We start from the raw sequence: 23,093 nt of genomic DNA on the forward strand, positions 1-23,093 counted from the left end.
AAGGGATGGAAAAATCCTGGTTTTCCATTGGAAAAGCTGAAGCCAAACTCCAAACCTTTCCCACTCCAGTTTCTTTGGCTGTACCTTGTTGTCTGCCCCAAGCCTGATCATATCTTGGGCAAAATGAGGAGTTGGCCTGATCCGCACGAAGGCCAGGACTCGCCTCGGTGTTCTAAGGAGAGAGGCAAAAAAACAAGGAAAAGAATCATCTTGCACTCCCTGAACTGAAATTTATATTGTTTCTCAGCAAAAGGTGAGGCAGAGGAGTCAAAATTCAAAGCAGAGTGTTGGCAATTATTCAGCTGCAGGTTTTATTCCCCGTTAAAAGCTGAAAATTCCTTCCAGCTTTGTCCTGTTGGAAATCTGAGGGTGTGAGAGAAGGGCCAAGCTGATCCTGATTTCCTGATTTCCTCAGGCTCAGGAGTGCTGGATAACACAGTTTTCTTCCTCTTAGCCTTGGGAAGCAAAATATTCACAGGAATGGGAGAGGGATTTTCTTTTGTCACACGCAGACTTCTATTTTAAAAATAATTTCAATTCCCAGTGAACAGATGATTTTCAATTTGCTGGAGGAAATACCCACAGGCTGGAGGATCTGCTGAGTAAAATCCCCACGAGGAGGGCTCAGGGATCACCCAGCTCTAAAGCCCCATGCACTGAGGATTTTTAAATCCCAGGTTTGCCCTCAAACACTTTCTGCAGACAGCCCGTGCTCAGTAATTGTGCAATAACTTCTGGTTTGGGACAAAATCTTTGGGATTTCTGGTACATCCAGGATTTTTTTGACTCTCACACTTTACCTGCTGTAAAATGAATTGTGGGGGTTGGAGCTGAGCCAGGATTTGTTGGGTTTAAAGCAGGGTGTCAGGAACAAAGTTCCCTGGGCAGCTGTTGTTCACAACAAAATTAAAAACCTGGGTTTTTTTACTTGTAAAAAAATCTCCATAGCCTTAACAAAAAACACTTCTCTCCCTAAATAAACTAAAAAAAATGTTCTAAAAATAATAAACTAAATAGAAATTTTAGGTATAATTTCTTCATATTATCAGAAAAAAAAGTGGGGGGGGAGGGGAGAGAAGTATTCTTAAAGGTTTATTTTAATTCTCACTACTTTTTTTTCCTCCTTTTAACCACTATTAATAAAATTTTCTTTATACCCTTATAAAAGTTTTAAACCTACTTCACCTTTCTCCTAAAAAATAAGTACACCAGTAATTAACCAATTAACCACCACACTCATCAACACATTAATTTTAAAATTTTTAAATTAAAAAAAAAAAATCTTAAATTAACAAATCTAAACCAGTGCACAGGGGAACATTTGGGGGCTACCTGGGCCTTTCACCCTCGGGCTCTGTGGAACAGAGCAGGGAGGAGATGATGCTCTCCTGGTCCTCCTCCTTCTTCTCCTTCTCCTTCCCCTTGCCCTGCTCTTGCTCTGGGTGCTGGCCATGCTCCTGCTCCTGGAATTTCACAGAGGCCACAGAAACCTGTCCAAAAACAAAAAAAAAAAAAACATCCAAAACCCGGCTGTTGGAGCAGTTGGGAATTATTTCCCCAAAGAAAGAAAAACAGCAGGGAAAGGAGGAAGGGAAAATTTTCTTAGGAGGAACTTCACTAAGTTAACAAATTGTAAACAAGTGGCATTTTCCTCGCTGCAGCAGAGCCCTTTGGGGGCTGTGGGCAGGTGAGGACAACAGCAATCATTGCTGGGAGTGTTTATGAGCACCAGGAAAGGGGAGGGAATTCCCAGAGCAGCTGGGGCTGTCCCTGGATCCCTGGAAGTGTCCCAGGCCAGGCTGGACACAGGGCTTTGTGAAAGGTGCATGTCAGATGGCTCTTTGCAGGTGTTAAAAGGAACACTCCATGTGTTATGGTGTGTTAATTTTTTTTTTAAGTAGTGTGGTAAATACTTTTAGGTTATAACACAATGTTAAAATAGAAACTATGAGATGTAAGGTACTTTTCTAACGAGCTCGAGAAAAGGATGAGATAATCAAGAAATTCTTTGCACAGAGACAACAGCAACAAGACACCAAAATCCCCAATAAAAGAATGATTGCCTCCTCATCTGGAAAGACACAAGCTCCTTCTACCTCCTTCCAGACATCAAGGAGCCAACAAGATGAAGGGGAGGGAGTTGAAAATAACCAGAGAACACCCTTTGTTTAAAAGAATTTTTGCCTCAGGTACGAGATATGCAACAGGCTGTTGCTTTTGAGGGTTAATCCTTTGTTAGTGGGGGTCCTTTCGGGGCTTCATTTGCCCAGCAAGGCACCTGGACTGTCCATTTGTCTTTGTTTTTATCGTCCTGACTCTGATTGTCCAAATTCTTGTTACTCTAATTTTATTCCTGTTAAACTTTTCGGATTTTCAACCGAGTGATTGGCGTTTTTCACAGGTTTGGAGCAGCCTGTGACCCTGCCAGGGCAGGGGGTGGGTTTGAGGTGTCTCCCCACCCAAAGCACGGCAGGATCCCGCTGGAATTTTTACCGCTTGCTCGCTCTCTGCTTTGGATGCAGAACTTTCACTCTTTTCCGGCCCCTCCGAGCTCTCCTGCTCCTCTTCCTCCTGCCGGGAAAAACACAGGCCGTGACCCACACACCTCCAGAGCCTCGCCAGTGGGAGGCTCCCCTTCCCACAGCTCAGATTTTGGCAGGACTTTGGGCAAAACCCATCTGGAAGGGATTTATTTATCATCTGGGGCTTGCCCAGAGCAGCTGTGGCTGCCCCTGGAGCCCCGGCAGTGCCCAAGGCCAGGCTGGACAGGGCTGGGAGCAGCCTGGGCTGGTGGAAGGTGTCCCTGCCATGGCAGAGGGTGAATTGGATGTTCCTTAAGCTCCCTCCCAAGCGAATCACGCCGTGTTTTCCTCCAGCGCACCCCCCGAGGCGGGTGGGGGGTGATGCCCGGCGGGAAAGGGGGCGATGCCTGGGGGGGCTGATGCCGCCTGTGCGGGGATACGACCTCCGATCACCCCTTGAGGAGGGGAGGGCGACCCCCGGGCACCCCCTCGGCCCTGTCCCACCTGCGACCCCTCTGCAGTCGATTCCGGCGTGGCGTCCGGGGTCGCCATGGCAGCGTCCACTTCCGGGTTCTCTATGGCAACGGCTACTTCCGGGCTCTCCCGGAAGTGGCCCCGCATACGGCGGCCGGGCGGGGCCAGAGCGCGGCGGGGGCGAAGCGAGACGGCAGCGGGACGGGAGTGGCCGGGACGATGCTGGAAGCGGCGGCGGCGGCGGACCCGGAGCTGGATCCCGAGGATCTGGTGCATTTCTCGGTGGGAGACCTGCCCAGCCGCGGGTATGGAGTGATGGGCGAGATCCGGCGGCAGGGAAAGCTCTGCGATGTGACGCTCAAGGTGCGGCCCGGCCCCCGGGGGCGGAGGGGTCTGAGCGGGGCTGGGAGAGCTCGGGCCTGAGGGACAGCGAGGGAACCCCCGGTCCCTGATGGGAATGAGGGACCCTGACCCCTCAGGGGGCTGAGAGGGCTCGAGGGACCCCCCCCGGCTCCTGAGGGGCACCCCGGTCCTTGAGGGGGGACCTCGACCCCTGAGGAGGTCACGGACTTTGGGGAGGGGGATGCTGAGGGAGCTCCCTTTAGGGGGGGCTGAGGGTCCCCCACAGCCTTTGAGGGGGGCTGAGGGACCCCCACGGCCTTTGAGGGGGGCTGAGGGACCCCCACGGCCTTTGAGGGGGGCTGAGGGACCCCCACGGCCTTTGAGGGGGGCTGAGGGACCCCCACGGCCTTTGAGGGGGGCTGAGGGACCCCCACGGCCTTTGAGGGGGGCTGAGGGACCCCCACGGCCTTTGAGGGGGGCTGAGGGACCCCCACGGCCTTTGAGGGGGGCTGAGGGACCCCCACGGCCTTTGAGGGGGGCTGAGGGACCCCCACGGCCTTTGAGGGGGGCTGAGGGACCCCCACGGCCTTTGAGGGGGGCTGAGGGACCCCCACGGCCTTTGAGGGGGGCTGAGGGACCCCCACGGCCTTTGAGGGGGGCTGAGGGACCCCCACGGCCTTTGAGGGGGGCTGAGGGACCCCCACGGCCTTTGAGGGGGGCTGAGGGACCCCCACGGCCTTTGAGGGGGGCTGAGGGACCCCCACGGCCTTTGAGGGGGGCTGAGGGACCCCCACGGCCTTTGAGGGGGGCTGAGGGACCCCCACGGCCTTTGAGGGGGGCTGAGGGACCCCCACGGCCTTTGAGGGGGGCTGAGGGACCCCCACGGCCTTTGAGGGGGGCTGAGGGACCCCCACGGCCTTTGAGGGGGGCTGAGGGACCCCCACGGCCTTTGAGGGGGGCTGAGGGACCCCCACGGCCTTTGAGGGGGGCTGAGGGACCCCCACGGCCTTTGAGGGGGGCTGAGGGACCCCCACGGCCTTTGAGGGGGGCTGAGGGACCCCCACGGCCTTTGAGGGGGGCTGAGGGACCCCCACGGCCTTTGAGGGGGGCTGAGGGACCCCCACGGCCTTTGAGGGGGGCTGAGGGACCCCCACGGCCTTTGAGGGGGGCTGAGGGACCCCCACGGCCTTTGAGGGGGGCTGAGGGACCCCCAAGGCCTTTGAGGGGGGCGGAGGGTCCCCACAGCCTTTGAGGGGGGCTGAGGGTCCCCAGCCTCAGAAGGGGGACCGAGGAACCCCCCCATTTCTGGGGGTGCTGAGGAACCTCAGCTTCTGGAGAGGGGACTTGAGGAGCCCCCAGACCCCTGAGGAGGGACCCCAGCCCTTAACAGAAGGGGCTGAGGGACCCCCCAGTCTCTTTCCCAGAGGGAAGCAGGCAGCTGGAGTTGCCCCAGACCCCTCTGGTGGGGGATAAAGGGGACGGGAGCAGGAGCTGAGCTTCTCCCTTCCCACAGCTGTGGCAGCAGAGCTGAGCCCCCCCAAACCCCCTTTGTGGGGTGTCAGGGGCTCTGGGAGCTCCCCAGCCCTGCGGGGTCTCAGAGGGACTGTGGATCCAGGTTCAGGGACCAACCTCTGGATGCCTTTCCCCAGGAAACCATTCCCTTTCGGGAGCATCCCTTCTCAGCGTTCGAAGAAATGAATCCAGGAGCGTGGTGAATGCTCAGGATGGTGTCCCTGGCAGGGCGTCCCGTGCGGGGCAGGAGCTGCTGGAATCCCTCAGGATTGCAGGCTGGCAGGAGCTGGTGGGCTGGGAGGCACACGCAGCTCTGAGTCACTGCAGAATTAACTCTGCACTTTAATTAACCGGGAAGGTGCTGCCAGCCTACTCAGCCTGAAACCTGCCGGGGGGCTGGGCCTGCCAGGATGTGGGGTGGGGAGCATTCCATGGACACGGGAGGAGGGGCTGAGGCTCCTCTCCCTCCTTCCTTCCGCAGGGTGATGTTGGTGGCGGTCTGGGCTGGAACCGGCAGGAATTCTGTGGCAAAGCTGGTTTGGGATGCAGCGTGTAGTGGTTTTAGGATTAAACTGGGTGTTGGTGTGGCAGGAGAAGATGGCCAGATCCTGGGAGACAATAGCAGGAGGTTTAGGATCCCAGTCTTATCTTGGATAAATTCCTCACCATTGTTTCTAAAATTCCTGTGAATAATTGTCCATTTCTGTGGATTTTCCATAGCAAAGAGCTGCTTAAATCCTCTTTATCCCTACAGAGCTTTAAAACACGTTAGGAAAGATCAAACCCATACAGACCAGTTTGGGATGGAAGGGACCTTAAGGATCCTCCAGTGCCACCCCTTGGATGGGCAGGGACATCTCCCACTGTCCCAGGCTGCTCCAGCCCTGTCCAGCCTGGCCTTGGGCACTGCCAGGGATCCAGGGGCAGCCACAGCTGCTCTGGGAATCCATCCCAGCCCCTCCCCACTCTCACAGGGAAGAATTCCTTCCCAAAACCCCCAAGACAGATGCCAGCAGCACCTGCTTAGTTGTCAGCCCTCTCTCCATGTTGTTTCAAGCATTCCAGCTTTCCCTCCTACACCCACAGCTTGGAATTCCAAGCATTTCATTCATTTCTCTTGAGTCACGCTGTGAAAATATCCCACCTTGTGCTGCTTCTGCCTCTGGCCATCCCCTCTCCCAGAGGTGAGGGATTAGAGCAGCCAAGCCTTCCCTCCCCATTCCCAGAACAGCCTGGCTGCTCCAGCTGCTGGGGCTGTAAGCAGGAGTTTTTCCCTGCTGGAAGCTGGAGGTGGCTTTGGATCACTCAGGCACCCCAAACTCAGCCAGCACAAACTGGCCCTGCCCTGCCCTGGCTCAGGAACGTTTTCCCACTGGAAATCCAGGCTGGGCTTCCAGCAGGGACAGAATTTGGGTGATCCTTACCCAGAAGTAAGGAAGGAGCATGAAGGTCATGGAGCTGCTGCAGGGCTGGAGCCAGGCTGGGAGAGCTGGGAATGTTCCCCTGGAGAGGAGAAGGCTCCAGGGAGAGCTCAGAGCCCTGCCAGGGCCTGGAGGGGCTCCAGGAGAGCTGGAGAGGGACTGGGGACAGGGATGGAGGGACAGGACACAGGGAATGGCTCCCACTGCCAGAGGGCAGGGATGGATGGGAGATTGAGAAGGAATTCCTGGCTGGGATGGAATTCCCAGAGCAGCTGTGGCTGCCCCTGGATCCCTGGCAGTGCCCAAGGCCAGGCTTGGAGCAGCCTGGGACAGTCCCTGCCATGGCAGGGGTGGCACTGGGTGGTCCTTGAGATCCCTCCCAACCCAGCTCATTCCAGGATTCTCTGATAAAAGCTTGGAGAAACATTCTGAGTCCAATCCAGAGGAACCTCCAGGTGGATCCTGCTGCTCCCACACCACTGCAGTGAATTTATTCCCCCTTTTTTTTTCCATTCCTGCTACTTTTTGTCTGTCCCATCTCTAAACCAAAAAGCTTCCAAACACCCCTTTGTCCCAGAAGTTGGATCTTGATGTGCCCAATGCTCCAGCTCATGGATTTGGGAAGTTCTGTTCTCTCCCTGTCTCTTTAACAGCTGCAGGTCAGGGCTGCTCCTGATGTTCCCTCAGAGCTCCCTTTGGAGCCTCTCCGAAATGTTTAATTAAATATTCATTTGCTAGGAACACACGTGGATGGACTGCAGGGAGGAGACACACCTCAGTCTGTGGTTAGTCCTTTTCCTTTGGAAAAAAATGGGAATTTTGCTTAGCAAAGCCACATTTCTGCTTTCTTCTCTGAGAATCACCAGGCTGGCCATTGGTGTGGCCATGAAATAACCAAGCCAAGTCCCTCCCCAGCTGATCCCCATCCCAGCTGTGTTCTGGGAGGTGAAGCTGTGCTTTCCTCCTCATCCTGGTGGTGATGGGAAAGGTGATGGAGGTTCCAGCAGGGCAGGGAAACACCAGGCCTGGAATAATCATGGAAAGAGCACAAAAGAGGCTCTGAGCCTTTTTTTTTCTTCTAATTTGGTGGGGTTTGAGGCTTTGTGGACAAGCCAAGGGGCAGAATTCCTCTCTCAGAAGCTCTCCTCCTTATTTTTAGTGGATTTCCAGTCTAAATCCCTTCCCAGCTCCTGCTGGCTCCCACTGGAGCTGGGGGAGAATGATCCAAGTGCCAGGCTGGCACCTCCAGAAATCCTGGCCAAGCTGTGGAAGCAGGGAAGGGTTGTGCCTCCCCAAATCCTTGGAGAGCGGAGTTGGTGTGAGCTCCTCTTGCTGCTGCAGCTCCTCCTGTGGATCTGAGCCACTCCAATGACATTTTTCCATGACTAACTCCAAGACTAATTAGAAAAGTCTCCTAAAATATAACCCAGGTCTGGCAAACTGAAATAATTCCCAGCTGTGCAGAGGGTGCAGTATTTGCTTTGTGTACAATCCCAATGGCACCAACAGGTCACAGCCCTGTGGCTTCTCTCCCATCCTGATCCCAGTTTTTCCAGAGCAGGCTGTTAACTCCAAACCCCCCAAACTGGAACACTTGCACCCCTGAGAGCTGATGCAGAGGTGGAGGAGCCTCTGGATAAGTGGAATTCCAGACAGCTCAGGCTGCCTGCCTGATCCCAGCAGGATCCTTGAAAACTCAGTGCCTGGCTGTGCTGCAGATGTTGCAGCATGTTTGGGAGATCCTCCAGGAAAACAGCCCTGGAAAGAGAGGGAATATCTGTTTTATGGGAGAGATTGGAAGAGCAGATGATGCATTTTGCACAGGAGAGCTGCAGGTGAGGCTGTGATTCCAACCTTGTCACCCAGCAGACAGGAATTCTTTGGGATCCTGCCTGGATGTGATTCCCCCAAGCTGTCAGCGGCCATCAGCTCTCCCCTTACAGAAATATGAGCATTTTTAGTTCCAGGATAACACAAAATTCCTTTTTGCTGTCCCTTCAGGAGCACTGAGGAGGGCAGGGCTGATCCCTGTCCCTGTGGGAAGTGGAGGGACTGGAATTCCAAAAAGCAGTTGGGTTTCTCTGAGCTGGCAGGGAATTCTCTGGGAGTGTGGCTTTGTTGTACATCCAGAGGGGATGTGTCCTCTGCTTCAAAGGAATTGATCACCACTCTCATGGAATCCTGGAATGGTCTGGGCTGGAGGGACCTTCAGGATCATCCCATTCCCACCCCTGCCATGGGCAGGGACACCTCCCACCATTCCAGGCTGCTCCAAGCCCCAATGTCCAGCCTGGCCTTGGGCACTGCCAGGGATCCAGGGGCAGCCCCAGCTGCTCTGGGAATTCCATCCCAGCCAGGAATTCCTTCCCCATATCCCATCCATTCCTGCCCTCTGCCAGTGGGAAGCCATTCAGAATTCCCTCTTTCCTGTGCCCACACTGGGGGATCAGCCCAGGGCACGGGGAGTTCTGGCCAGGGAATGTGGAGCTCCTCATCCACCAACAGCCCCAAATCTTTCCCTTCCCATTGTCCCCCTTGTCCCCTCAGCCTGGATTTGTGTTTGGGATTGTCCTGATGCAGCTGCATCCCGTTACCTGTCCCTGGCAAAACGGGGCTGGGAGGGGTTGGACACCAGCTCTGCTTCTGCTCTGGCCTCTCCGTGCCAACACCTCTCAGAAAAGATGGATTTGGGGTTTTCTGGGACCTCTGCAGCACAAAACCCAGCGAGTTCTCAGCGCTGCAGGGCGGTGACGTCAGGAACACAAGAAATGCCTTTCTCCCACCTACACCCTTTTCCTTGGAGAAAGGCTCCTTGTGCCCTGGAATTTGTTGGCATGTGGGGCTGTGGGGGTGTCCAGGGCCAGATTCTTTTGTCACTCACTCAGAAGGGAATTCCAGGATTCCTGGGCTCAGGAGGGATGCTTGCAAAGCTCCTTCTTCTGGAAAACAGAACCTTTGGCCTCAAAAGCAAAGGACCTAAAGCTATAAATTGTAAAACAGAACATCCTGGGATGGTAATGATGCCTCAGGTTTGGCTTTTATATTTTTCACATTCTGTGCTGCTTCAGTGTGTGGGTCTGGGTTTCACATCAGGGCATGGTGAGCTCTGTGCACAGAGCAGGGAGACAAAACAATTCCTGCTCCAGCTGGGCACCAAGGACAAATGATCCAAATCTCAGCCCAAGAGCACAAACCCCGTGGGCTGGAGAGAGAAAAACAAGCAGGATGGGAGTGCAGGGGCTGAGCTGGAATTGGACACTGAACTGCAATGTGCACATGGAGCAGAGCTGATCCCAGGGAGAGACCCCGGGAGCGCTCATGCATTTTGGGAACATTTGGGTTCATCTTGGCTGCAGCCCTGGCTGGGCTCTGGTGCTGCCCAAGGTGGATCCATGGAGGAGATCCTTTGAATCAATCCCCGCTTTATTCTGGAACTCTGTCCAGCCTCTGCTCTAGCTCAGCCTGCACAAGGCATCAGTACCAGGAAGAGGATGAGCTCTTTCCCACTTTCTCCTTAGGTGACTCCCTCAGGAAAGTGCATTAATTTAGTCATGGAAAGGGAGAGCCTTTGGCTCTGGAGGTAGGGAGCCCTTTTTTGGAAAGAAGATATGAGGATGAGCTGAATGGACTCATCCTTGGAAGGATTTTCCATATTCCACAGGGAAATCTTGTCCTTTGCCTGCAGCAGGAAATGCAGCTGTTCCCTGGGGACTCGCCATGAAGCGCTGATGGAATGAACACAATGATGCTTTTAGAGCAGAGATCCCAATTTCTCCATCTCCCCAGGGGCTCTCCACCATTCCAGGAGCAAGTTCCAAAGAGCAGGAATCCCATCTTTTGTCTTGTCCAGCACCAGGGAATATTTCCCAGGCTCTTTGCTGCTGCAGCTCCGAGGATCTCGCTGCTCACAGGGACCATTCCCAGTCTGGGAGCACCTGGAGGAGCAGCACTGGGCAATCCCAGATCCAAGGGATTTCATCCCAGTGGTGATTTCATCCCAGCTGTCCTAATCCCACGGGAATCTTGCAGGATGCCTGGGGATGTTTGCTCTGCAGGGCCCAGCTGTGTAGGAGACCATGAGGCTGTTTGGTGGCAGCTCCTCTGGTGCAGCCCTGGAACTGCAGCCTGCTGGAACCCTTCCACCCTTGGACACGGCCTGGGGGCATGGAATCATGGAATGGTTCAGGTTGGAAAAGCCCTCCTGGATCACTGAGTCCAGCCATGACCCAGCACTGACTGTGTCCCCAGGTGCCACATCCACATGGATGTCACATCCCTCCACCACCGCCCTGGGCTGTCCCTTCCAAGGTTTCACCTCCTTTTCCACGAGGAAATTTTCCCAATTTCCACCCTGAGCTGCCCTGGCCCAGCCTGAGGCCGTTCCCTCTCCTCCTGTCCCTGTTCCCTGGAGCACAGCCCGACCCCCCGGCTGTCCCCTCCTGTCAGGAGCTGTGCAGAGCCACAAGGTCCCCCCTGAGCCCCCTTTTCTCCAGGCTGAGCCCCTTCCCTGCTCCCTCAGGAGTTTTCCAGCCCCTTCCCAGCTCCAATCCCTTCCCTGACACCCTCCAGCTCCTCAATGTCACTCTTGTCATGAGGGGCCCAGAGCTGTGTAATTTACAGTTATTTTCTGAAATAAGGGCCTTTTTCTCCTCCTTGGGTCACACTACAGGCTTGGGGTTTGTGTGAATATAACCTTGGTGTTGAAATTCCTGTTATCTTTAGTTATAAAGATAATTTTGCCTATAAATAGAAGGTCACTGTATGCATTTGAAGCAGGTGTTTCACTTTAAGAGGTGCCTGTTCAATTTTAGCACCAAGTTTCATTTATTAAAAAGCTGAAATGAGATTTGGACAGTTGTGATTTTTGGCAGCTTGGGCTTAGGGGGAAATGAAAGTCAAGTAAAATGTTGCTTTTCTTGCACACTCAGCCTGAATGGGAGCACTCATCCAAACAAACCAAATGAACTGTTCCAGTTGGAGTGAATTCCTTACAGGATTTCAGAGATAAGAGGAGGCCTTGTTCTCTCACCTTTCAGAAACAGCAGAAGGAAAACTGGACTTTTTTTGTGTGTTGGGATGTTTGAGACACATGGGAAGGGATTTCCCAGCAGCATGGAGGGGTGTCAATAATGGGATTTATTATGGATAAATCAGTGGGTTGGGCCAGGAGCAGCTGCTGAGGGAACAGCCTCATCCATGGGGAAGGGATGGGCTGGAAATGCTGGAGCTGCTGAGCCTCCAGGCTGGAATGGGGACAGACCAAGCAGCAGATTTGTCCCCTTGGTCACCCAGGCCGTGGCTGCTCCTGTGTTGTGGGAATTGGAAAGATAAAAATCCTCACAAACACAAAAAAGTTTGATTTACAGCCTTAGAAGAAGCCTAAATTGAGGTGAAAGCAAGGTACACAGACATTGAACAGAGAAATTATAAACTTATGTTTCTATAAGTTATATATAACTTTCTATAAGTTATGTTTCTATAAGTTATAAGTAAGAATATACCTTAAATAAGTAAGAAATTGGATTAGATAAGGGTTTTGTAATATAGCAATGTAGTAATGTGATTATATAGAATGAACTAAGAGTTTAGATATTATAATAGGAACATAAGTGCACACATGTAATAAGACCTTATTAGGCAAAAGTATCCAAACTGCAGTAGGAAAAAATAAAGGTAATTTAAGTTAAAAATACAAAATATACTCTATAACAACTGTCCATTAAATTAGAAAATTATATACTGTCTTACAACAAAGAATTTATTACCATCTTAGACTATGGCTGACTGCTTACTATCTTATAAATCTCATAACCTTTGAGAGTGATGTTATCTAGACAATAAATCATTCTTAATCTAATCATAATCCCATCCCTTCCATTCATGCAACAACAACTCCACTGTGCCAGCCCTTCCCACTGGGAATTCCCAAACCCAGAGCTCCAGCACAGTGTCCTGAGGGATTTCCCCATCCTGAGCAGCACCTGGGGACACAGAGTCCTCACCTGGCAGGGAAGGAGGGAAGGAAAATCCCAGGAAGGGATGTGGGGAGGGGCTGTCAGCTCTCAGGTTCTGGAATCACTTCCCTTTATGGCCTTGCCTTATGAAATTTGCTGTCTTTTTGTGTTTCTAAAGCTCTGGCCAGGCTGGAGTTTGTGCTCTGTGTGGAGTCAGGGTGGGAATCCATTTTGCCAAAATTGCTTCCTCTTCAGGGCCAGGGAAGAGGCCTGGGGCTCCATCCCCTCGTGGGATGCTGCATGTTGGAATCCAAAATGCAGGGAACTCTCAGGATTTTGGTCCTGTAAGCCACAGCTTAGAATTAAACCCAGGAGTTGATCTGAGACCTTGGAAAAGGCTCCTGACTTAAGTGCTAGAAATGAGAATGTGGATTTAGAGTTTAAAGCAGAGACATGTTAAGCTGAGTAAAGGAAAGTTTAGAGCTTTAGAGTTCAAGATGTAAAAATAAAAGCAGTTACAGAGGCAAACAAGGAGTTTAGAAGGCAGCACTGTGGGTTTGTGTGCCATAACATGATTGGCTAAGAAAGCTCACACTGTAGCATGAGACAAAAGATTTAAGGATGTAATATTAATATTTAGGATATAATTAAGGGTATCACATTTAAGGACAAAATATTTAAGGTCAAAGACATAAATATCCTCGTTGGCAGTGTTTTATTGGTCAATAAATCCTTTGAAGGTCTTTAACTGAGGGTCTTGTGGCCTTCTGAGCCGTGCAGTGAAGATGTGAGCTGAGCTCACCTTCCTGCCTGTGCAGAAGATAACAAAATAAACCACATCAACAAAAACAACTCAGAGGTCCCGTCTCAAATTCCTGCCAAAGCTCCCCAGAGGTGAATTATCCCAGCTGCAGGGAATCCCTGGAGCAGAGGCTGGTGCTGATCCCTGTTCTCCCTGGTTTAGGTGGGCGAGCACAAGTTCAGCGCTCACCGGATCGTGCTGGCAGCTTCCATCCCCTACTTCCACGCCATGTTCACCAACGACATGATGGAGTGCAAGCAGGATGAGATTGTCATGCAGGGCATGGATCCCAGGTAAAACTCCCAGGGGAGATCCCAGGAAGCACAGCTGCCCTGCCTGGCTGTGTGTGCAAGGCTCAGAGCCTGTTCTCAGCGTGGGTGATCCCACAAACATCCTGCTGTTGGCAGGGTGCTGTCCCAGCTGGAATTCAGTGCATTTTCTGCCCTTTCTCCCTGTTTTCAGTGCGTTGGAGGCTCTGATCAACTTTGCCTACAATGGTCACCTGGCCATAGACCAGCAGAACGTGCAGTCCCTGCTCATGGGGGCGAGTTTCCTGCAGCTGCAGAACATCAAGGACGCTTGTTGCACCTTCCTCAGGGAGAGGTGAGTGGGGCTGGGGGGATTCCAGGGGAATTCTGGGGGGATTCCAGCTGCTCCCCAGCAGCAGCGAGGTTCAGCCACCTGTGTCCAGCTTGGGAGGAGCAGGATGTGTCCTTCTAGAAGGATGAGGAGTGTGCATCCCAAAACTTGGCATCTGTAGAGTTATGGAACACTAAATGGGTTGGGAGGGATCTTAAAGCTCATTCCACCTTCCACTCTCCCAGGCTGCTCCAAGCCCCAATGTCCAGCCTGGCCTTTGACACTTCCAGGGATCCAGGGGCAGCCACAGCTGCTCTGGGAATTCCATCCCCACCCTCCCAGCCAGGAATTCCTTCCCAATATCCCATCCATCCCTGCCCTCTGGCACTGGGAAGCCATGCCCCCTTCTCCTGCCATTCTCATTCCCTTCAGAATAACCTATCACCCCTTTATGGGGACACAGTAAAAGACTTTGGCCAGCCACAGGAATCAACACCCAGAGCAAAACTGAGGAGACATTTCCCTTTTTGAGAGCCCATCCTGGCAGGAATTGCCCTTCCTGCTGCTGTGTGTGCTAAAGGGGAGGAACACCGTGCCTCAGCCCAGGAGCTGGACAGGAAACTGTGGTACAGCCCTAAATTGGTCCCAGGTTTTTCAATTTCCTCCCTGGTGTTTGGCTGTGAGGCTGTTCCAGCAGCATGGTGTGGAAATGGAAAGCTGGGATACTCTTTGTCCACGTTCCACATGGATTCTCAGCCCTGCCAGGGAGTCTGACGTGTTCACTTTTCCCAGCCTGGCTTCCCTGCAGCTGCTCAGGACATTCCGTGGTGTGATGTTAAACACACCCACCAAATACAGGGATTGGCCCCCAAAATTCTCCCAAATCCACCAGGAGCAGCCAGGTGTCCTAAGTGAAGTCCTGGCTTTGAGTGCACAGCTGCCAGTTTGGTTAATAACCAAAAGTTAGTGGGTTCTGGCCACCCTGGAGAGCTGGGACATGGACACTGAGCTCTCCTTCTTAAGTGGAATTGAGAATTGGGATATTTTTAGGCAGCTGTGTTGTAACCAAGCCCTCAGAGTCACCCTCATGTGACAGTTCCCCACCCAGCAGCACAAGGACCTGGAGCTGCTGGAGACCCAGAGGAGGCCCCAGAGCTGCTGCAGGGCTGGAGCCAGGCTGGGAGAGCTGGGAATGTTCCCCTGGAGAGGAGAAGGCTCCAGGGAGAGCTCAGAGCCCTGCCAGGGCCTGAAGGGGCTCCAGGAGAGCTGGAGAGGGACTGGGGACAAGGGATGGAGGGACAGGACACAGGGAATGGCTCCCACTGCCAGAGGGGAGGGGTGGATGGAATATTGGGGAGGAATTCCTGGCTGGGAGAGTGGGGAGGTGCTGGCACAGGGTGCCAAGGGAAACTGTGGATGCTCCCAGAGCCACCTGGATCTTTCCAGTGCCTCTTTGGCAGGGACAAGGGGACATTTGTGTTTTCCATCCTCTGGCTCTGCCTTGGATTCACCTGGAGCTCCCAAGGTGAATCCAAGGCAGGTCAGCTGTGGGTGTGCAGGTCAGCTCCTGGGTGAGCTGGAATGGGCCATCACTGGAGAGGACACATCTTCCACTGCACTGTGTGTCCTCCTGTGCTTCCCAGAATCCTGGAATGCTTTGGGTTGGAAGGGAGCTGAAATCCCGTCCCATTCCACCCCTGCCATGCCAGGGACACCTCCCACTATCCCAGGCTACTCCAAGCCCCAATGTCCAACCTGACCATGGACACTCCCAGGAGCAGCCATCTTCTCTTCCATCAACCTGGCATTCCCGTTCTCTCCTCCTCCCCTTTCCCAGGCTTCATCCCAAGAACTGCCTGGGTGTCCGGCAGTTTGCCGAGACCATGATGTGCACGGTGCTCTACGACGCTGCCAACAGCTTCATCCACCAGCACTTCGTGGAGGTCTCCATGTCCGAGGAGTTCCTGGCCCTGCCCTTTGAGGATGTCCTGGAGCTCGTTTCCAGGGATGAGCTCAACGTGAAGTCTGAAGAGCAGGTGGGTACCTGGTGTGGGGCTTGGCCATGGCAGGTTTGACCTTGAGGCGTTTCTTGCTGCTTGGGAGTGGAATGGGAATGGGAATTGTCCTGTTCCTGGGCTGAGTGAAGCTGAGATGTCCTGGCACAGTGGGGACACTCAGAGGTGCTGGACAGAGCTGTGATGGTGTCCTGTGCCTGCTCCAGACTGACTTGTTCCTAAACAAAAGAAAGGCAGGGCTTTTTAGGATCACAGAGGTTGGAAAAGCCCTCAGAGGGCATCAAGTCCAACACTTCCCCCAGCACTTCCAAGGCCACCAGTGACCAATGCCCCCAAGTGCCACATATACATGGCTTTTAAATCCCTGCAGGGATGGGGACTCCACCATGCCCTGGGCAGCTGTGCCACATTTGGACAGTCCTTCCCATGAAGGAATTTTTCCAAATTCACACCTAAACCTCTGCTGGGACAACATGAGGCTGTTTCCTCTCCTCTTGTCCCTTGTTTCCTGGGAGAAGAGCTGGAATCCCACCTGGCTGCACCCTCCTGCCAGGGAGTTTGTGGGAGTGAGAGGAGTTTAGGATGTTCCCACAGCCTTGAGAATCCATGGATGTGGGCTGACAGTGAGCAGGGAAAACAGAGCCTGTCCTTGAGCCTGGAAATCTGTCCTGCTGTTCCTGAGGAGGTGACAAAGGCAGAGCAGACCTCCAGCTTCTCCTTGAAGGGTAAAAATGTGCTTCTTTAATCAGGCTTAGGGAGGGAGGGGAGTCTGCCCCACATTCCAGCCACATTCCTGTGTCATACCAAGAATTCCTCACTGTTTTTCCCAGAGCAGGTAGGATCCAAAGAGTCCATCCTGGGGACGTGTCCCCTTGCCCTGGCAACTGCCAGCCCCACCCTTCAGAAATTCCACTAGTACCCTGTAGAGTGGAAGAAAGTTGGTTTGGGGTTTTTAATCCCTGTGGTGCTGTTGGAGAAGCATTTTTGCACTGGGAAGTTTGGGAATTGTGTTGGGAGAGAGTGGGGATGCCACTATGCAAGAAAGAGTTGATGACTTTGTTCTGGTCAGTGGTAAAGGCTGCAATAACTTTAATGGGGAGTCCTGTGAACCCAGGAATGTGGATCCCAAATTAAGCTGGGACCAGGGCACCAGGATCCTTTTGTACCTGGAGTCACCCAGTGGTGCTTCAGAGAGGGGCTTCACTGTCCCTTCCAGTGTCTGGGATGGAGCCTGAAGGGACCAGCTCAGCTCCAGGTGTCTCCAGTGTAGTCATCCAGAGATGGATCCCTGTCATCAAACCCTTCTCCTGGTTTCTCATGGAGCACCACCATTCCCAGTCTTCTTTCCCAGTTTTCAGATTTCTGTCACTGAATAAACACAGTTTTGTGTTCTGTGCCACCTCCTCTGCCAAAATCCTCCTTGCAGCTCCCTCATCTCCCTGCAAACTTCTGTGCTGAATGTCCCATCCCACGGGACAGGAGATCGGGATTGTCAGAGACAGGGAAAGAAACCTGCATGGAGCCAGGCTGGGAGAGCTGGGAATGTTCACCTGGAGAGGAGAAGGCTCCAGGGAGAGCTCAGAGCCCCTTCCTAGGCCTGAAGGGGCTCCAGGAGAGCTGGAGAGGAACTGGGGACAAGGATGGAGGGACAGGACACAGGGAATGGCTCCCACTGCCAGAGGGCAGGGCTGGATGGGAGATTGGAAGGAATTCCTGGCTGGGAGGGTTGGGAGGGGCTGGGGTGGATTTCCTAGAGCAGCTGTGGCTGCCCCTGGATCCCTGGAAGTGCCCACAGACAGGTTGAGCAGGGCTTGGAGCAGCCTGGGACAGTGGGAGGTGTCCCTGCCATGGCTGGGGCAGGGACTGGATCATCCTTGAGGTTCCTAAGTGCCCACAGACAGGTTGAGCAGGGCTTGGAGCAGCCTGGGACAGTGGGAGGTGTCCCTGCCATGGCAGGGGTGGCACTGGATGATCCTTGAAGTTCCATCCAACTCGAACCATTCCAAGATTCCATGTCATTTCATTCCCATCCACTTGCACAACCCCCAAACTCCACCTTGGCACTGCTGTCTCCTGGCAGGTGTTTGAAGCTGCCCTGGCCTGGATCAGGTACGACAGAGAGCAGAGGGAATCCTTCCTGCCCGAGCTGCTGTCCAAGATCCGGCTGCCGCTGTGCCGGCCGCAGTTCCTCACCGACCGCGTGCAGCAGGACGACCTGGTCCGCTGCTGCCACAAGTGCAGGTGAGGCTCGGTCACGGAGTCAGCAGGGTGCCACAGTCAGACCCTGCACTCTCAGACTCTCAGATCTCCTCTCTGATACCCCACGATTGGATTTTCAGGGATCTGGTTGACGAAGCCAAGGATTACCACCTGATGCCGGAGCGCCGGCCGCACCTGCCGGCGTTCAAGACGCGGCCGCGGTGCTGCACGTCCATCGCGGGGCTGATCTACGCCGTGGGGGGACTCAACTCAGCAGGTACCTTGCAGTGGAAAGACCACCAGGGGCTGTGTGGGGTGTTGGGATGCGGGAATTCCCTCCTGTGGAAGCGTGGAGCAGTTTTTCCTCCTCCATGCAGCGCTTTGACCCTTCCGGTGAAACCCTCGGGGTGGTTGTGCCTGTAGTTTAACATCTTCCACCTGAGATCCTGTCCGGGTGAGGTTTATTTAGGACAGACTCCTAAAGACTTTGAGGATGGTGTCCAAGCCTGGAGCCCCAAGCAGGACTTGCAGGGATCTCCACAATGTTGTTGGGATTGTGGGATCACAACACTTTGACACGAGCCTCACCATGGCATAAAAAGAGAACAGAAAGTGACCAAGGAAAAACCTTCTATGGAGGAGAAGCAGCGACACCACAGATGGGACTTGCAGGTCTCTGCTGCCCCTTGGAGGACGGTGGAGGTGCCATTTCCACAGAGGGATCTTGTCCAGGCTCCTCGTGCAGAGCCTGGAAATGTTCCCCGATCTTTTGGAGTGTGGGAACAATGGGAATTGTTCAGAGCGGGATCTCTGGGGGTGAGCAAGGATATGTGGCTGGGAAATGTCTCTGTGGGAGCAGGAAGGCTGGAATAGAATGTGAGAGCCCAGGATAGGACAGAGAATCCCAGAATGGTCTGGGTTGGAAGGGACCTTAAGGATCATCCCATTCCACTCCCTGCCATGGGCAGGGACACCTGCCACTATCCCAGGCTGCTCCAAGCCCTATCCAGCCTGGCCTTGGACACTTCCAGGGATCCAGGGTCATCCACAGCTTCCCTGGGCACCCTGTGCCAGGACCTCACCTCCCTCACAGGGAAGAATTTCTTGCCCCAACCCAGGTGCAGCACTTTGCACTTGACCTTGTTGAATCCCACGAGGTTCCCATTCCTTTTTCCCCCAGATATTTTCCCAAAGAAAAGCAGCCAAATTCCCCACGCCAATCCCATCTTCAGGCGCACAGCACCACCCCCTTACCCCTTTACCCCCCCCATCACCCTCGCAGGGCTTCATCAGGTCTCCCTCTTTTAATTTGAGTAGCAAATTTCTATGCAGGCGACTCTCTGAACGTGGTGGAGGTGTTTGACCCCATTGCCAACCGCTGGGAGAAGTGCCAGCCCATGGCCACGGCGCGCAGCCGCGTCGGCGTGGCCGTGGTCAACGGGCTGCTCTACGCCATCGGCGGCTACGACGGCCAGCTGAGGCTCAGCACCGTGGAGGTTTACAACCCAGACACCGACTCCTGGTCCAAAGTGGAAAGCATGAACAGTAAGAGGAGGTATGTGCAGCTCATAGGGAGGAGACTTGTGGAAAAGCAAGGAATAAGGAGGTTGGAGGAAGAGTGGGGTGGCTGGTGGTGGGTGCCCAGCAGTGTGTGGGTTTGGGGGGGGGGAAATGGGAAAGGAGGAGTGGGGCAGTGTGGAGGCAGCTGGGATTGCCTTGGTTAGTTTCTGGTGCAGCCAGGTGTGGGCCGGGCTCTGCTCCCAGGGTGCAGGGATAGGACACGGGGAAATGGCCTCAAGCTGTGCCAGGGCAGTTCAGGTTGGATACAGGGAAGATTCCTCCTGGAAGGAGTTGTCCAGCCCTGGCCCAGGCTGTGCAGGGCAGGGGTGGAGGGTGTATGTGCCCCTCACTTGGTTTCTCTGGAGCTCCCTCAGCCACTCCTGGTGCTCCATCCCCTTCCCCAGCTCCATGCCCTTCTCTGGACACACTCCAGCCCCCCAATGTCTTTTTCTCTTGTGAGGGACCCAAATTCACACCCAGGATTTCCGGTGCTCCTGCCATGAACACCTTTCCCCTTTGTGAGCTCAGAGTTCAAGTGGGACTGAGCAGTTTGGAGGTGAATCCAGGGAAAAGGCACTTTGGTGGGATGCCGCAGGCAGAGTGTGTGGGGTCACAGTGTTGGGGACAGGGTGACAGCACCTCCAGCCACCTCAGAAGGTCCTGCTGTTCCTTGCAGTGCCATGGGAACGGTGGTGCTGGATGGGCAGATCTACGTGTGTGGTGGCTACGATGGAAACTCATCCCTCAACTCAGTGGAGTCCTACTCTCCAGAAACAAACAAGTAAGAGCCCTTGGTGTCCCAGAGCTTTTCCAGGAGGTTCCCCTCCAGCATTCCATGTCCTGGCACCGCTGGGCATCTGAGAATGGTTTGAATAAGGAGTGGGGAGAAGAGAGATGGTAGAATCCAGCACTAGAAAAGCATGGAATAATCTGTGGGAGTCTTGCTGACCTCTCCCCTCTCCCTCCCAGGTGGACAGCAGTGACCCCCATGAGCTCCAACCGCAGCGCTGCCGGAGTCACCGTGTTCGAGGGCCGGATCTACGTGTCCGGAGGGCACGACGGGCTCCAGATCTTCAACAGTGTAAGGCCCTGGGCAGGGCTCAGCCCCTGCACCTCAGCACGGGGCTGGAAGGATCCGTGTCCTTTCCCTGGCTATCCAAACAGCCCCGAGTGGTTGTGCCACCAAATTGTGTCACTTCCACCCATAACAGAAAAACCTGAGGTGGAACAGAAGTGATTCACTTATCCCCTTGGGGCCATGGAGATGTTCTGAGGGCTGGAGCCCCTTGGATATGGAGACAGGCTGGGAGAGAAGAAAAGGCTCCAGAGAGAGCTCAGAGCCTCTTCCAGGGCCTAAAGGGGCTCCAGGAGAGCTGGAGAGGGACTGGGGACAAGGAGGGACAGGACACAGGGAATGGCTTTGAGCTGAAGGAGGGGAGATTTAGGTGGAATATTGGGACGTAGTTCCTGGCTGGGAGGGTGGGGAAACCCTGGCACAGGTTGCCCAGAGCAGCTGTGGCTGCCCCTGGATCCCTGGCAGTGCCCAAGGCCAGGCTGGACAGAGCTTGGAGCAGCCTGGGACAGTGGAAGGTGTCCCTGCCCATGGCAGGGGTGACTGGATGGGCTTTAAGGTCCCTTCCAACCCAAACCCTTCAGGCACCATCCCACAGCAGCTGAACTTTTAACTGAAGGCTGCTCCAGACCCTTCCCTTCCCTGTCTTACCACAAGAAACCCACCACTGCCCCCGGTGTGGCGCTGCCCCAGCAGTGCCAGCCCCACAGGGGGACACCCCAGGGCGATTCCCAAGGCAGCGCCCTCCCTGACTGTGCTCGTGCTCCGTGGCAGGTGGAGTACTACAACCCGCACACGTCCAGCTGGCACGCCGTGGCGCCCATGCTGAACAAGCGGTGCCGGCACGGCGCGGCCGCGCTGGGCAGCCGCATGTTCGTCTGCGGCGGCTACGACGGCTCCGGCTTCCTGAGCGCCGCCGAGGTCTACAGCTCCGCGGCCGACCAGTGGTACCCGATCGTGCCCATGAACACGCGCCGCAGCCGCGTGTCCCTGGTGGCCAACTGCGGCCGGCTCTACGCCGTGGGCGGCTACGACGGACAGTCCAACCTGAGCTCGGTGGAGATGTACGACCCCGAGACCAACCGCTGGACGTTCATGGCGCCCATGGTGTGCCACGAGGGCGGCGTGGGCGTGGGCTGCGTGCCGCTCCTCACCATCTGACGTGCGGGGGGGGCGTCTCGGCCGCGGCGAGCGTGCCAGGATTTCCAGGTGCTCGATCCGAACACAAAACTTGACTTGAGAGTAAACCCCACCTGTAATTTTTCGGGCTGAAGGTCCTGAAGGGTCAAATGTGGTGAGTTTATGAGCAAAGACCCCCTCAGCCTTCTCCGGAGCCGAGGCCGAGCGGATCCATCCAGGCGTCGTCGGTTTTCCTGCGGTTACGCCTTTGGGAAGTGCCGTTGTGAGCCGGGGGAGGGGGCCAGGCTTCATTGTGACATAAAAACGGCCACTTCAAGGACTTGGAAAATCCACCTGCACCTTCTTGGAGCAGCAAAACCACCTGAGCCCTCCCAGGGGCATCAGCAGCGATTTGGGGGGTCCTGGTTGCACAGGGGGTCGCCAAAGAGGACAAACACGGCGCTGTTGCTTCCAGGAGCTTCTTACACAAGACACCCCCAGTTTCTCGTGCTTTCCTCAGCTTGATGTGGAAAACTTCTCCACAAGAGCCACAGGATGGAGAAACCAGGAAGAGGAAAAGTTCAGTTAAACCAGGATCGTTTGGGCAAGCTCTGGAGAAGGATGGATGGAAACGACTCCAGGCAACAGCCTGAGGGTTTCAAAATGGAAAACAGATTATCAGGATGTCCTTTAAATTAATTATTGAGGTATTTTCTAAGCCTGAGAGGCAGCTGGAACAAAGAGACTGGGATATTTTAGGAGAGGCAAGGAAAATACGTCATGAGTTTTGTCATGCTCTGCTGGGAAAGGTCTTTGCCATGGATTTTGTGCCAGGAAACTTTGGGATGCTGGCAGAGCCAAAGAGCTGCCTGGCAGCACCTTCCCTGCACCAGCCCTTCAGCCCCTGTCCTGCATGATCCATGACCCGCCGTCCCTCCGGAGCTCTCCGTGCCCGGCTCTTCCCGTGCCAGCCTGGGCACAGCCATACCTCCTCCGGGCAGGCAGGGCCAGGCAGCAGGAACGTGACCCCATCCCAGCTGCCAGGGATTTGGGAGCAGGATGTGCCCCCCAGCCCCGCTCCTGGTGTCTGCTCCTGCTCCCAGCATCCCTGGGATTGACTCTGGCTGTACATGTGGATGTCTGTGTTGGGGTACTGGGTATATTTTAGGGTCTGTAATGAGCATATCTGGTTCTAAATGTGATCTATCAGGACATATCCATTTCTCCCACATCTGTCCACTGCTGGCTTCCCAGGAATGGGAATCCTTTGGACTTTTCTGTGCTGCTCAGACTTTAAAAAGGAAAAATAAGAAAAAACACGATCAGAATGAAGTTGTTGCCTGTGGCATCTTCTCTTCTCCAGGACCCCTCCCGATGGTCTCCGTGGGCAGAGGAGGCTCTGGTGAGCTGCCCTCCTGGTGTTCCGTTATCCCTTCTCCCTCCCACCATCTCCCACCTGGGTCTTGTGTCCCTAGGAATGGGAATATTGGAACAAACACCTTTGGAAGAGCAGCAGCTCCCC

The 23,093-nt window shown here is 54.4% G+C and overlaps 2 protein-coding genes across 2 annotated transcripts in view; one reads left to right on the forward strand and one right to left on the reverse strand.

Moving 5' to 3' along the window:
* Positions 1–3,356, reverse strand: part of KIF9 (kinesin family member 9) — a 23,330-nt gene extending 19,974 nt beyond the window's left edge. Inside the window, exons 1-4 of the mRNA XM_041408513.1 lie at positions 3,027–3,356; positions 2,494–2,571; positions 1,333–1,490; positions 85–172 (exon numbers count right to left, since the gene is read on the reverse strand). Of these exons, the coding sequence (XP_041264447.1) occupies positions 85–172; positions 1,333–1,490; positions 2,494–2,571; positions 3,027–3,272 (570 nt within the window). The 5' untranslated portion in view covers positions 3,273–3,356. The remainder of the gene's footprint in view (positions 1–84; positions 173–1,332; positions 1,491–2,493; positions 2,572–3,026) is intronic.
* On the forward strand, positions 3,312–21,613 carry KLHL18 (kelch like family member 18). Its single transcript, XM_041408564.1, has 10 exons — positions 3,312–3,359; positions 13,190–13,320; positions 13,490–13,630; positions 15,444–15,642; positions 17,702–17,862; positions 17,961–18,097; positions 19,153–19,375; positions 20,057–20,161; positions 20,350–20,461; positions 21,227–21,613. Exons 1-10 carry the CDS (start codon positions 3,312–3,314, stop codon positions 21,611–21,613), a joined length of 1,644 nt encoding a protein of 547 aa, XP_041264498.1.
* Positions 21,614–23,093: the final 1,480 nt, after the last annotated feature.

Source organism: Onychostruthus taczanowskii, unplaced genomic scaffold (genome assembly GCF_017590055.1).
Source record: "Onychostruthus taczanowskii isolate IOZ18803 unplaced genomic scaffold, ASM1759005v1 scaffold3, whole genome shotgun sequence".
In the NCBI taxonomy this organism is placed as follows: Eukaryota; Metazoa; Chordata; class Aves; order Passeriformes; family Passeridae; genus Onychostruthus; species Onychostruthus taczanowskii.